The sequence below is a fragment of the Chelonoidis abingdonii genome, chromosome 14, assembly GCF_003597395.2.
Source record: "Chelonoidis abingdonii isolate Lonesome George chromosome 14, CheloAbing_2.0, whole genome shotgun sequence".
NCBI lineage: Eukaryota > Metazoa > Chordata > Testudines > Testudinidae > Chelonoidis > Chelonoidis abingdonii.
In genome coordinates this window covers 31214448-31230220 of record NC_133782.1, presented here as the reverse complement: position 1 = coordinate 31230220, position 15773 = coordinate 31214448, and the positions used below count along the sequence as shown (strand labels likewise).

Here is a 15773-nt window from a genome sequence, read left to right as displayed (position 1 = left end):
GCTAACTGCAAAGATTCCCATGGCATACAGGCACTGTATGATGGAGGGACCAGATTATAACAGCACTTCAACACATTCAGACAGTGCCACATCTCTCACAGCCGTGCCTTTCACTCTGATATGGGTCTGTCCTCTCTCCTGACTTCTTGAAATAGGCAGGGGACTTACTTCAACAGTAGAGGCCAGAGGGTAAGCTGGGCCAGGTAGCACTGTGCTCAAGAGTCAGCCAAAAAAATTGGAGTCAGGAAGCATAAAAGTAGTCATCTGCTTTTTTTGGGGGGCAGGAGGGTAATGGACCAACTTCAGATAGTGACAAGATAGCTTAGGAGATGGGAAGGGAAATTAGGATGTCTACCTTTCTAAAGGGGAAGAGGAGGCAGGGAAGTGAGATGAGGGGTATGGTGGATCTTTTTGTTTGCGCACAATCAAGGAATTGGACTTATGTGCACCGATGCGCACATACTCAGCATATGTGTAATTCTTCTTCAGTACACAATGCTGAGGGCGATATACTCATACATAGGGTCTGAAGAATTAATCACGCCTGTGTTTAGGAAGAAATCAAATACCCTGAAATAGGTTTTTAAACAGAGGCAGTGATTCAAATAACAGTGAACTAGCAGCTTCATCATAATCCCTAAATTGACGTGATCTTTGTGTCCTGGATCCCATGAGCCCTGTTTTGTATGTTGACAAACACAATGAAAACTCTTACTTTTCTCTTTCCAGCTATAAGCAACTCAAGCGAGCATGGAGTTTTCGTCGAAGGACGCAAATGTCAACAGACAAACATGACTTCCAATTCACATTTGATTCAAGTGACTTTCCTGATAACTTGAAGCAGGAAGAGCAGAGGCATGTGGAACACTAATGTAGGATATTTTTAGCAAGAAGAACTGGGGAGGATATACTGCCAGCTTACTAATCCCGGTACTCAAAGCATCTTCCAGTTGCTTTCTTGCTGTAATTTTGTGGTGAAAATCTAATTATTTTGAGTAAACAGCATCCAGTTTGCTCCTGATTCTTGTAATCGCAATCAGTGGATAATTGTTCAGCAGTCTTTAAAGATGCGCATCTAGGAACCTCTGTTTAATCAAGGGGGGATTTCTTGCCCCTCTCATGACCTCAGTTATATCAGGTTTTCTTTGAGGATGCAGAATATGTCCCTTCCTTTTTGATTCTATTTGGCTCTTCCATGATGATCTTTTCTCTTCACTAATCCACAGTAAGACTGAAACTTTTTTTTTTTTTTTTTTTTTTTACACTACAACGGATACAAGGCATGTTTGTGTGTTAGACATTGAAAGATTTCCTATATGGTCTCCAGTTTTACAAAAATAAAGCAGTCTAGGCTAAATTTGAATATGGAACTATCATGAGATGTTCTCTTCCAGAACCATTATGATTAGGGCTGTCAAGCAATTAATGGTGCGATTAATTGTGCTGTTAAACAATAATAGAATTCCATTTATTTAAATATTTCAGATGTGTTTCTACATTTTTCAAATATATTTCAATTACAAACACAATACAAAGTGTACATGCTCACTTATATTTAGTTTTGATTACAAATATTGCACTGTAAAAAACAAGAAATATTTTTCAATTCACCTAATACAAGTACTGTAGTACAATCTTTTATCATGAAAGTTGAACTACAGATGTAGAATTATGTGTCTAAAAACAAAAAGCAAAAAAAAACCCTGCATTCAAAAATAAACCTATGTAAAACTTTAGAGCCTACAAATCCACTTAGTCCTTCCTGTTCGGCCAATTGCACAAACCAATTTGTTTACATTTGCAGGAGATAATGCTGCCTGCTTCTTGTTTACAATGTCACCTGAAACTGAGAACAGGCATTCACATGACACTGTTGTAGCCAGTGTCACAAGCTATTTACATGCCAGATGCTCTAAAGATTAATATGTTCTTTTATGCATCAGTCACCATTCCAGAGGACATGCATCCATGTTGATGACTGCTTCTGCTCACTAACAATCCAAAGCAGTGTGGACCAACACATACACATTTTTGGCATCTAACTCAGAAAATGAAAAAAGCAGAAGGTTGATTTTGGTTTGGTTTGGGTTCTGTAGTTTCTGCATCAGAGTGTTACTGTTTTAAGACTCCTGAAAGTATGCTTCACACCTTGTCCGTCTCAGATTGTGGAACAAACTTCAGAGTCTTAAACCTTGGGTGGAGTGCTGTAGCTATCTTTAGAAATTTCACATTGGTACCTTCTTTGCATTTTTGTCAAATCTTCAGTGAAAGTGTTCGTAAATCAAATGTGCTGGGTCATTATCTGAGACTGCCATAACACGTAACATATGGCAGAATGCGGGTAAAACGAAGCAGGAGACATTCTATTCTCCCACAAGGAGTTCGGTCACAAATGTAATTATTTTTTTTAATAAGCATCAGCATGGAAGCATGTCCTCTGGAATGATGCCCGAAGCATGAAGGGACATACAAATGTTTAGCTTATCTAGCACGTAAATATCTTGCAATGCCTGTTCTCACTTTCAGGTGACATTGTAAATAAGAAGGGGGGCAACATTATCTCCCGTAAATGTAAACAAACTTGTTTGTCTTAGCGAAGAAGTAGGACTGAGTGGACTTGTAGGCTTTCAAGTTTTACTTTTTTTGTTTTTGAGTGCAGTTATGTACCAAAAAAAAATCTACATTTGTAAGTTGCACTTTCATGATAAAAAGATGGCGCTATGGTACTTGTGTGAGGTGAATTGAAAAATACTATTTCTTTTTATCATTTTTATAGTGCAAATATTTGTAATCAAAAACAGTATAAAGTGAGCACTGTACATTTTGTATTCTGTGGCAGATTCACGCAACCAACAAGTAGAAAGGAAATTTTTTTTTTAAAGCAGGAATGGCAAAATCCCAAAACCTATGCATGAGGACTCAGTAGAAAGTATCACAGGCTGGATAAAAGTAGTCATTTAAACCAAATTAGATTTTTTTTTTATACTTAGAGTTTTATTTGCATGTTACTTGTTCTTTACTTTTCATTTTATATTGCTAAATTAAATGCTTTATACTTTTTTCTTTAGTTTCCTAAATGTTAGTAGAAACAAATGTGTAAATCTGAAATTCTACTAAGAAATTTCACACTTACTATATTTACCTGTGCTGAAAAAGACTAGACTGGGTCCTTGTTAGCATCCTTACTGTGAACAACACAAATTCAAACAAAATTAGTAAGACTCTAACCTGTGCTATATTTGTGACCAACATCACCTTCCAAATACGAACTTCCCACAGATCAAAGCTGAAATTCTTTGATCTGGCTATCTTACTCCATCAGGGTTTGCAGTCTGAAGTCAATGGAATATGTGCTCTGAAGTCATTTAGGAGCATTTAAAAATGCCACCCTTAAGTGCATATGGATTCAGGAGCATAACTGTAGGCTCCTGGTTAATGAAACATTTTGGTCTGTGTTTTAATTTAAAAGGTTAAAAATAGTTATTGACTAATGACCAGTCTAGCTGCTAATGCAAAGGCTCTTTTTGTATAAACCATTTAATCCTGACTCTCTCTTTCAGATTTTACATGCTTTTAATTCAGGGTTTGCAGATAGCAGATTTCATTTGCCACCCAGTGCTGGCCAGCATTATTCTAAACTCTCCTCCGTTGTTCTGCTGCGACCTGAAAGGGATTGATGTTGTGGTTCCTTACTTCATTTCTGCCCTTGAAACGATTTTACCTGACAGGTAAAATACTTTTTTCATGTAGATGTCAAAAGAAAAATTGTGACATGTTACTTGTGAATAGTTTTTCATTAGTGCATTCTAAACTGTACCCTGAGGGTGACCCAGTAAATATATATTAAACAGCAACATTATTGCTTGGTAATAACTCTGGCTTTATAATGATATTCATAGTGCATACAGGGTCTTGCATTTTGTTACCTTTAACAAGGCTTGGCGGATTTGATTTTTTTATATATATAATTCTCATGGATAGTATCAATATTTATTTTAAAGCATTTTTTATTTTTAATTATTTAAGTTTTCGCATTTCTGGGAAATTACGGGCAGCTCAGCCAGTAAGGGAGTCAGACAATTATTTAATTAATTCTATATGTTGAGATTCAAAATGTTCAAGCTTTATAAAAGTTAAAACCCAAATTGCGAACATCACATGTCAAAATATACAAAGTAAATATTCTTAAATCACATTAAGTTCTCAAACAGTATTTTTCTTTCTTTTCCTAGCTGTACATTTTGATTTAATAATGCTGGAAATATTTATTGTCTATTTGTGTGTACACAGTGAAATCGACATTTACCAATTAAAAATCGAATCCCTCCAAGCCTAGCTTTAACTAATTGTTATTGGGGTTTTGACCAATAATGGCATGTTACCTTTCCAAAGAATATAATGTTCTTGTTTCTGCGGTGCCCATGAGAATCCAGCAAACCTCTGCTTGGGAGCATGTTTAATTCTGTGGGCAAGTTTAATGATAGAAAAGTAAGTGAGTTGTCATTTTGATAAAAATCTACTGAATCATAATTTTGATCACAGAGCCATAATATCTTAATGGGGGGGGGGGAGCTGCTCCTCCCTCCAGCTCCAGGTGCTATGATTGGTGGACATTTTGATAATTCAGTGTTGTTGGAAGTAGGTCGAGTTGGGTATGATTCGAAAGCCCTTTCTCCTACTAACACAATGCTACTGAACGTGGCAAACCTAGAACAATTATGTAGATATGTATTCAAGAACATGTTTAAAAATCAACTTTTAAAAATTATTCTTTAACACAGACATGTCAGACATGCACTCCTCACAACGTTAAATTATGGCCCTCAATTGACAAGGCTTTGTTATCGGGCAATGCTCAGAACATGATCCCTGATTAATTTTTTGAATGTTACAGATGACTATAAATGGAAGGAGCACTCCACGTTGATTTGCCATCATAGGCAAAAAATGTGATTTGGTCATATTGATTATCAGCTTGCTTTATTATACCAAAAGAGTTGTAATGAGACTCTGCTTAAGATGTCTGCATCCAGCCAGAAATTACTTGAATCCATCTATAATTGGTATGCACATAGTTGAATAACATACATTACATAACACAATGAATTATAATCAAAATAACTCATTACAAATCCTTGTTTTTTTCTTTTGGTCTTGATAATTTTCAGGCATCAATGGGGAGACAGAGTACTGACTAGTAGCTAAATCTTTGGAAAATACCACAATAGGGGAGTTGGTTAAGCTCAGTGGGCACCTTACTATAAGCAGTGCATTCATAAACTGAATTTGGTAAGGTTGGAGAGAAAGTACATCAAGAAAAAGTTGAAGATGCTGGGACAACTGCCAACTGTTGGCAAAACTCACCTTATATTAGGTCCCAAGGCACGCATTGCAAAAAGAACACCTGCTTCTTTTGTTTATAGAAGCACACACCTGAACACTTGTTGCCCTTTAAAAGTGATACCTAGATGTCGTCTTTGAAAAACACATGAATGTGTTTGAAGTCCTTTTTGAAGGAGCACAGGACTTGCAAGACCAATTCCACACATCCAGTGTACATTCTGCTCTTAATGATCTATTGCCACATGATGGGGAGCTGCAATACTGCAGAATGGACCAAGCAATTCAGTGAGGTTGAATCAGCGAATTAGCCAACTTTTGAGATAGTGCTGCAATATATGAACATGATTGAGTCTTTGCTACCCTTTATTTGATCTGTCAGGACTACTAATTGGAATCTGCACCTTGCAGCACTGAAAGACTCTGAAATATTTTTTTTGCCAACTATTCTGCAATGGTTGCCTGGGGCTTCACTGAAATAAGAGGTGTAGAAAATTCTGACCCTGACAACGGGGAGGAATTTTGAAAAGGAAATTGTATTGTTGGAAGATCACTAGCTCCCTTCTGTGTGCTTGATACAGGCAAAGCCATAAAACGTGGAAAACAGCATTAAAAGTTTTTTGGGAGGAAAGGAGAGTTGTGGGCATAACACAGCTTCCAAATCCCCTTTCCCAGTTTTTCCTGGCAACCTCAGAACTACATCACTTACTGTTTCACTCAAAATCTGAGGTTGGAGTGCCTTCCCCAGAAATAACCCAGCACTAGCTAGACTCATAAGGTGCTGTCAAGTGCCAAAAAGGGGCAATTTTAAAGCTACAGTTGAGCTTGCTCGGACTGGCAACCCATTCACGTATGACAGGCAGGAGCTCCATTAATATTTTGATGAAAGCAGTCTTCACTGATGAGACAGCTAAAGATGTCAGCTGAATGGATACTTTGGGTCATGACTTGTATGAAGCCTTCAAAACCCAAAGAATTATCATGGGCTACAATCAAGAAAAACAGACTAAAGTTGTGCTTGAATGCGAAGAAGAAAATCAGAGTGAAGGTGGCAGGGACTATTACAGAGCTAACCACAGACAGGTCATTATTTTGCTAGTCTTCTGGTTTTGTCTAGATCTGTGTGATGTTGATATGTGTGAGACTTTGGAAAAGTGAGTTCTCTGTGGTACCACAATTAGCGTTAGAATCTGATGGAATGCTATATATGTGCCAGGTGAAAAGCAAAATAATGCACATCTTGCATAGTCTTCCTAAGCTAACAACTACTGATAATGTGACTGGTACCTTTATGCTAGCAGAGGCCTTTCAGTGTAGCAGTCATACATGGTATGGCTGAGATACAAGCTCTTGACAAAGCAGAAACTCTTAACACCTGCCACGGTTTGGCTGAACACTTCATTATGAAGCTAGAGAGAAAATACTGGACCTATGACAAAGTCCACCTCATGTTTTGACATGTATGCAGAGGAATCAATTAAAAACATTACCAGAAAGAAGAGACCTTCATGCCATTGCACCTGTCCAATACAAAGTCATTGACTCCACAAACATGTCCAGCGTGACAGCAAAGAAGCTACTGCCTCATACCACATGAAGGACAAGTTAATCTCATACCTTGCAGGAAAAGCGCTCCTGCATACCAAGAATTGCTTGAAGAATTTTGTCATCACATGTCATCATAAAGCTGCGGCCTCACACTGTTCAGTTGAGTTTCTTCATAGTTCCTGTAGGAGAATGTAATGGTCTCTCGCTCTCCTGCTTGGAGGGAGGCCACTCAGGCTGGTCATGTCTGGCCAGGACCAGAGTCTGTGAGACTGCCAAGAGCCCACAATAGGGCTGGGCGATTAATAGTCCCCGTCAGGCTTTAGCCTGGGTCTGGGTAGCTCAAAAACCCTTAAGAGCCTATCCGGGCTGGCTTTAGCCTGGGTAGAGCTTAGGCAGCCAGCAAACAGTCTACAGGTGAGCTGGGCCTGGGCCCGAGTAGGCTCGGGGGGCCAGCAAGCACACCAGTCTTTCGGGGCTACTGGTAAGGGAAGCTCCTCTTCAGAGCTAGAGCCTCCTGGCAGAGTGGAGGGGGAAATTAGCCATCCCGGGGTGGGTTGGCAAGGGGACGCAGGCCCACCCTACTCCACTGCGTCCCAGTCCAGGGCTATGGCAGGGGCAGGATTGGTTGCATCTGCTTTGGCGGGGATCCAGCTGCAACATGCTGACTGAGCCACACTGGGCTCTGCAGTCGGGCTGCTCCCTAGGCTACTTCCTGCCTCTCCAGGGTTCAATACCTGGCCTCTTCCGGTTCCTTGGGGTACACGGCAGGCATTCTGGGCCAGTGCTTGTCGGCATCTGGGGATTGGCAACAGCCAGGCATAGATTCCTCCCGGGGACGCGGCAGAACCGGCAGAGTGTCCTTCTCCTGCACAGGCTCCCCTCCAGCTGAGCCTCAGGGCTGGCCTTTTATACTTCCAGTCACACCCTGGTGCTTCCAGCGAGGGGGGTGGGGTGATCTAGGCTCTGCCCTCCAAAGGGAGTGTAATGGTCCCTCACTCTCCTGCTCGGAGGGAGGCCACTCGGCCTCACTGCAGAGGGTGACAATAAATTATCTTATGTGCCATCAATGTCACGAAGAGAGGTGCTACTAAACTCTGGGTTTTTGCACAGGACACAGATGTTCTAGTGCTTCCTATGAGATGTTTGCCAAGCCTTACTCACATTGTTCCTCAACATGCTGGGGAACAGGTCACTGTATATCCTTCAGAGAGATGTTCCTATTGGTCAGACCATTAAAAGCTGCCACACTGCTGGGTTATTGCACCCTTTCAGGATGTGACACTACTGAAAGATTGACTGGAAAAATCAAAATATCATATTGGAAGGCATTTGATTCAGCCTCCAAATACACACGCTCTCACTCTGAAGGTGCATAGGGTGGCTGAGACTTTTCCCACTTAGAACATAAGAACGGCCATACTAGGACAGACCAATGATCCATCTAGTCTGGTATCCTGTCTTCTGACATTGGCCAATGCCAGGTGCTCCAGAAGGAATGAACAGAAAACGAAATCGAGTGATCCATTCCCTGTTCTCCACTTCCAGCTTCAGGCAGTCAGAGGCTAGGGACACCCAGAGCATGGAGTTGCATTCCTGACCGCCTTGGTTAATAGCTAGGTTCCTACCAAATTCACTATCCATTTTTGGTCAATTTCAGTCATAGGATTTTAAAAATTGTAAATGTCATGATTTTTCAGCTATTAAAATCTGAAATTTCACGAAGTTGTAATTGTAGAGATCCTGACCCAAAAAGGAATTTATTGGGGGTTTGCAAGGTTATTGTAGGGGACGTTGTGGTACTGTTACCCTTACTTCTGCGCTGCTGCTGGGAGTGGTGCTGCCTTCAGAGCTGGGCAGCTGGAGAGTGGTGGCAGCTGTCTGGGAGCCCTGAAGGCAGAGCTGCCGCCAGCAGCAGCACAGAAGTAAAGATGGCCTGGTATGATACTTCCACCCTTATTTCTGTGCTGCTGCCTGCAGGGCTGGGTCCTTAGTCAGCAGTTACCACTCTCTGGCTGCCCAGGTCTGAAGGCAGCAGTGCAGAAGTAAGGGTGATGTGGTATGATATTGCCACCCTTACTTCTGCGTTGGTGCTGGTGGGGTGTTGCCTTCAGAGCTGGATGCCCGACCAACAGTTGTCACTCTCCAACCACTCAGCTCTGAAGACAGTGCAGAAATAAGGGTGGCAATACCGCATCTCCCCCGCCCCCCCCAAGCAAAATAACTTTGCGACCTCTCTGCAACTCCCTATGGGTCAGGACCCCCAATTTGAGAAACGCTGGTCTGGATTGTGAAATCTGTATACTTTAGGGTGAAAGCACACATAAAACCAGATTTCATGGGGGGGAGATGAGATTTCACTGTCTGTGACGTGTTTTTCATAGCCGTGAATTTGGTAGGGCCCTATTAATAGCCATTGATGGATCTATCCTCTATGAACATATCTAGTTCTTTTTTGAACCTCATGATTGTTTTGGCCTTCACAATATCCTCTGGCAAAGAGTTCCACAGGTTTACTGTGTGTTATGTGAAGAAGTACTTCCCTTTGTTAGTTTTAAACCTGCTGCCTATTAATTTCATTGTGTGACCCCTGGTTCTTTTGTTATGTGAAGGAGTAAATAACATATCCTTATTCACATTCTCCACACCAATCACAATTTTATAGACCTCTATCATATCTCCCCTTAGTTGTCTCTTTTTTCCAAGCTGAACAGTCAGTCTTTTTAATCTCTTCTCATACAAAAGCTGTTCCATACCCTTAATCATTGTTGTCCTTCCCTGTACCTTTTCCAGTTCTAATATATCTTTTGTCAGATGAGATGACCAGAATTGCATGAAGTATTCAGATGTGGGCATACCATGGATTTATATAGTGACATTATGATATTTTCTGTCTTATTGTCTGTCTATTTCCTAATGGTTCCTGACATTCTGTTTTGCTTTTTTGACTGCCACTGCAGAGTGAGTGGATGTTTTCAGAGAACTATCCACAATGACTCTGAAATCTTTTTCTTGATTGGTAAAAGCTAAGTTAGACCCCATCATTTTATATGTAGAGTTGGGATTGTTTTCCAATATGCATTACTTTGCATTTATTAATACTGCATTTCATCTGCCGTTTTGTTGTCTAGTCTCTCAGTTTTGTGAGATCCCTTTGTAACACTTTGCAATCTGTTTTGGACGTAACTAATAAAACTAGTGAGGTAACAAATGCACTAGAGGTGTTCATATGCCGAGTTTACCATTTGAAGACCAGCATTGCAGCATTTGCAGAGCTACGTTGGTGGATGGTTTTCCAAGAACCAGACAAACAGAGAGAAAAATTGCCACCAACAAAGAGTGCATTTATACTTGCCATGAAGAGGTCAAATTATCAGGCAACGGAATGTCTCTGGGATGATTGAGTGCATCCAATTCTACCCGTCGCTATCAGGCATGGATGGGTCTTGGTGGATGGATTGATCGCACCAGTCACATGTGAAATGTTATATGCTCCTGTACCGATCCTTCAGCTAATTAAATGCTTGTGTGCAAAGATGAGGTGCTCACCACCCTACAAATGTTTGACCAGCAGCTTACTTTGTATGGAGCTGTGCACATGTGGCACGGATGAGGATTAGTGTGATAACGTGTCCGTCAGTGGTGCCCTGGATAGAGACAATACTGACTATGAGCTTGATGAATAAATGTTTTCAGTCCTACATGTCAAGGATAACTTCTCCGATATGATCCACGATCAATGCCTTTTTTATGTAAGCAATGCATCTCTCTGTTAGTGTTATTTAAAAATCATTTTTTTTAAGATTCTCATATATATCTACATAATTGTTACTGTTTGCCTCTTAAAATGTAATTTTAATTGTTGTGTGCATAAACTCTGATTATATACTTGTCTCTTTAAAAATAAAACATGCAGCAAAAAGGAGAGATGAAGAAATGGAAAAGCCCAGCTTAGCTCCAAATGCGCTTATAGCCTATTTATTCTTAAAGATTTGATGCACAATGGAATTTTTCTTCTATTTTACATTTGTATTATTCCTGTGAATTAATTTCTTAATTTTGAGAATGATGCTGCCACTTAGGGTTTTTTGTTTTGGTATATAAAAAATTAACTTGATTTGAATATGGTAAAGAACAGAGTACAGCTCCTTACATCATAAAACTTTACTTGAGTCTTATGTCCAGGAGGCTGTACGTCTGTGACGTTGACAAATAGTTAATAATCTTTCATTTTATTCAGTGCAGGCTGGCTCTCTACACTATATTTCTTAGATATTAATTAATATCGCTGTTATCCTGAAGTCATGTAAAATAACTATGTAAATCTGTCCCTTGTGAATTTTGAGCTGCTGTTCCTTTTGGCCTGGAAAAGGTCTTAACTCTGAGCAGGAGAATTTACCTGGTATTCACTACTGAAAAAAAGTTAAGCTAAAGATATTTTCCTAGGCAATTTCTATCTGGTGCAGTGTGCATGCGAAGAGCTACCTTAACATCATTGATGGTACTGTTTGGTTTCACAAGTAATAAGTGTAGTAGTTTGTGACAGTGCCGTTCCTGTTTTCAGGGTGCTCTGTCTCTGAATGATACCTGATAACATCAGTTCACTTGCCAAATACCCATGGTGTAATTCTGGCCTTATTGATGTCAATGGTAAAACTTCCATTGACTTCAGTGGAGCCAAGATTTCAACCCATGTGTGCGAACTGAACCATGACAAGGATAGGGGCAAGTCATACATGTTTAGACCTATTGTGCAGCAGAGCTCATAGTGGAGCTCAGAGCAATCCTACTGCTCTGTATGTAAGAGAGCAGTAGGATTGCTCAGAGCTCTAGTATGATACTGGAGAAAAGCCTGTTAAGTGTCTTTGGGTTAAGTTTAGAGGCAAGAGCAACAACAGTGATGTTGGGGTGGGCATCTGCTGTAGACTACCAGACCAGGAGGATGAGGTAAATGAGGCTTTCTTCAGACAACTAACAGAAGTTTCCAGATCACAGGCCCTGGTTTTCATGGGGACTTCAATCACTCTGACAGCAGCTGGGAGAGTAATACAACAGTGCGCAGACAATCCAGGAAGTTTTTGGAGAGTGTTGGGGACAACTTCCTGGTGCAAGTGCTGGAGTAACCAACTAGGGTCCGTGGTCCTCTTGACCTGCTGCTCACAAATGGGGAAGAATTGGTAGGAGAAGTAGATGTGGGTGACAACCTGGGCAGCAGTGATTGTGAGATGATTGAGTTCAGGATCCTGACAAAAGGAAGAAAGGAGAGCAGCAGAATACAGACCCTGGACTTCAGAAAAGCAGACTTTGACTCTCTCAGGGAACTGATGGGCAGGATCCACTAGGAAGCTAATATGAGGGGGAAAGGAATCCAGGAGAGCTGGCTGTATTTTAAAGAAGCCTTATTGAGGGCGCAGAAAGAATCCATCCTGATGTGCAAAAAGAATAGCAAATATGATAGGCAACCATCTTGGTTTAACAAATCTTCGGTGAGATTAGACACAAAAAGGAAGCTTACAAGAAGTGGAAACTTGGACAGATGACTAGGGAGGAGTATAAAAATATTGCTAGAGTATGCAGGGATGTAATCAGGAAGGCCAAGGCACAATTGGAGTTGCAGCTAGCAAGGGATGTGAAGAGTAACAAGAAGGCTTTCTGCAGGTATGTTAGCAACAAGAAGGTGGTCAGGGCAAGTGTGGGACCCTTACTGAATGGGCGGGGGGCAACCTAGTGACAGATCTGGAAAAAGCTGAAGTACTCGGTGGTTTTTTTTTTGTTTTTTTTTGCATCGGTCTTCACAGACAAGGTCAGCTCCCAGACTGCTGCACTGGGCAGCACAGTGTGGGGAGGAGGTGAGTAGCGTTCAGTGGTGAAAGAACTGGTTAAGGATTATTTAGAAAAGCTAGACATGCACAAGTCCATGGGGTCAGATGCAATGCATCTGAGGGAGTTGACTGATATGATTGCAGAGCCATTGGCCATTATCTCTGAAAACTTGTGGCATTCGGGGGATGTCATGGATGACTGGAAAAAGGCAAAAATAGTGCCCATCTTTAAAAAAGGGAAGAAGGAGAATGCGGGGAACTACAGATCAGTCAGCCTCACCTCAGTCCTTTGGAAAAATCATGGAGCGGGTCCTCAGGGAATCCATTTTGAAGCACTTGGAAGAGAGGAAAATGATCAGAACAGTCAACATGGATTCACCAAGGGCAAGGCATGCCTGACCAACCTGATTGCCTTCTATGATGAGATAACTGGCTCTGTGGATATGGGGAAAGCAGTGAACATGATATGCCTTGACTTTAGCAAAACTTTTAATATGGTCTCCCACAGTATTCTTGCCAGCAAGTTAAAGAAGTATGGATTAGATGAATGGACTATAAGGTGGATAGAAAGCTGGCTAGATCATCGGGCTCAGTGGGTAGTGATCAACGGCTCCATGTCTAGTTGACAGCCAGTGTCAGCGGAGTGTCCCAGGGGTCGGTGCTGGGGCCCTTTTTGTTCATCATCTTCATTAAAGATCTGGATGACGGGATGGATTGCACCTTCAGCAAGTTTGTGGATGATGCTAAGCTGGGAGGAGAAGTAGATGCACTGGAGGGTAGGGATAGGGTCCAGAGTGACCTAAACAAATTGGAGGATTGGGCCAAAAGAAATCTGATGAAGTTGTGGCACATGACTTAGGAGGAGAGGCTGAGGGAACTGGGCTTATTTAGTCTGCAGAAGAGAAGAGTGAGGGGGGATTTGATAGCAGACTTCAGCTACGTGAAGGGGAGTTCCAAAGAGGATGGAGTTCAGCTGTTCTCAGTGGTGCCAGATGACAGAACAAGGAGCAATGGTCTCAAATTGCAGTAGGAGAGGTCTAGGTTGGATATTAGGAAAAACTGTTTCACTAGGAAGGTGGTGAAGCACTGGAATGGGTTACCTAGGGACGTGGTGGAATCTCCATCCTTAAAGGTTTTTAAGGCCTGGCTTGACAAAGCCCTGGGTGGGATGATTTCGTTGGTCCTGCTTTGAGCAGGGAGGTCTCTTCCAACCCTAACCTTCTATGAGAGTATGTGGCAGAGGGTAAAGAAGGGAGCACATTTTGCTAAAAAGGTGGTGGCATTTAATGGAAAATGAGGAGGTGAATTTCCTTGCTGTCATATTGCTCCTAAACTACCATTCAGAAGCACAAGTTATCCCTCCAAAGGGCTAAGAGCACATTCTCAATCATCATTCTCTTGTTTGGGTCCAGGTTTTGGCATGGCTTTGACTTTGCCAAAGGGCTTAAACTCCTTTTTACCAAATCTCTATTTGAAATATAGTGTAATCTGTGTATTTACTCACAGAAGTGTTTATTCCTTCTGGGAGTTCAGTGTAAGAGGTTAAATGTCAATTGCCGCCACTCTTTTTTTGATTTGTATGCGCAATCACATTGAAACCCAATGTTAGATTAGAGTGGAGGCTAAAGAGCCTTATTCTGACAAGGAAAGTACAGATTAAAACCATGTCACATGCTTCTTTTTTCCTTCAGTTTGATTGAAGAGGCAATTTGTCTTCTCTTTGTAAAAAGAGATCCTGTTTCTAGGTCTCATGCAATGGATGCAATACCGTATATAGCTAACTTTTGTGTGTGACTGTGCCTATGCACAACTCGTTACCTTAGTTTAAACCAGGGATTGGCAACCTTTGGCACATGGCCTGCCAGAGTAAGCCCCCTGGCAGGCCGGGCTGGTTTGTTTACCTGCTGTGTCCGCGGGTTTGGCTGATCATAGCTCCCTCTGGCCGTGGTTCACTGCTCCAGGCCAATGGGGGCTGTGGGAAGCGGCGGCCAGTACATCCCTTGTCCCATGATGCTTCCTGCAGCCCCCGTTGGCCTGGAGCAGTGAACCACAGCCTGTGGGAGCTGCAAACGGCCGAACCTGTGTATGTGGCAGGTAAACAAACCAGCCCAGCCTGCCAGGTGGCTTACTCTGGCAGGCCACATGCCAAAGGTTGCCAATCCCTGGTTTAAAATATAACGTGTGAATGGTTTAGAGGAAATATTTGCTGCTTTATCCTTGTCTAGCTCGTGGGTACCAAAGAGTATACATTCAGCTGCTGGGTTGGCACCTGATAAAATACTTAGAATGTTTTACCAGGTCTAAGAGGACTATTGGACTAGTATGAGATGACATGCTATTGAAAATGGTAGGTGTGAAATCGTCATGAGACTGGAAGGGCTTAATGTATGGGTTTCAAACTGCATTTAAAAACCAGCCATGAAAGCATGTATGTTCTTGTTTGGGGTAGATAAGCTTCATTTGAACTCACTGAAAATGAAATGACGACACTTACCATGGTTCTGTGGAACTTACTAGCTGATTATTGCATTGTATATCAAGCTATTGGACTGTTTCATGTTGCAGTTGGAGGATTCGCCTGAAGGGTCTTTCTGTCTCTAAAGCTCGAATTCTTAAAGCCTAGGTTGTTAAAGTTGAATTCTAAAGTCCTAGTTGGTTATGCTGAAGCCAGAGCTACAGATAAACCTTTCTGTTAAAAATAAAATGACATACGAATTCAAAGTCTGATCATTGATAACACAAAGTAAGGCTTCTAAACCCAAAGTGAAATAGATACCATATTATACAGTGTGCTCTTTGTTAAGCATCTTTTGTGCTTGTAAATTTTAATCCGTATGGAATTACATTTAATTCCAAACTCCTGTGAAAAGTTGATTAACTTTCTAACACTTTTTTTTCTTATTGGCAGAGAGCTCTCAAAGTTTAAAACCTATGTAAACCCTACAGACCTGAGAAGATCCTCTATCAATATTTTGCTGTCATTGTTGCCTCTCCCTCATCATTTTGGGACCATAAAATCTGAGGTAACGAATTAGCATGATTGATTTCAGTGAGATTATTTTTGTC

The 15773-nt window shown here is 41.4% G+C and overlaps 1 protein-coding gene across 1 annotated transcript in view; it reads left to right on the top strand.

The window, feature by feature from the left end:
* The window catches only part of RALGAPB (Ral GTPase activating protein non-catalytic subunit beta), a 131623-nt gene that overhangs the window by 57857 nt on the left and 57993 nt on the right, over positions 1–15773 (top strand). Inside the window, 6 exon segments of the mRNA XM_032789267.2 lie at positions 737–758; positions 760–833; positions 836–870; positions 872–930; positions 3561–3728; positions 15616–15730. Of these exon segments, the coding sequence (XP_032645158.1) occupies positions 737–758; positions 760–833; positions 836–870; positions 872–930; positions 3561–3728; positions 15616–15730 (473 nt within the window).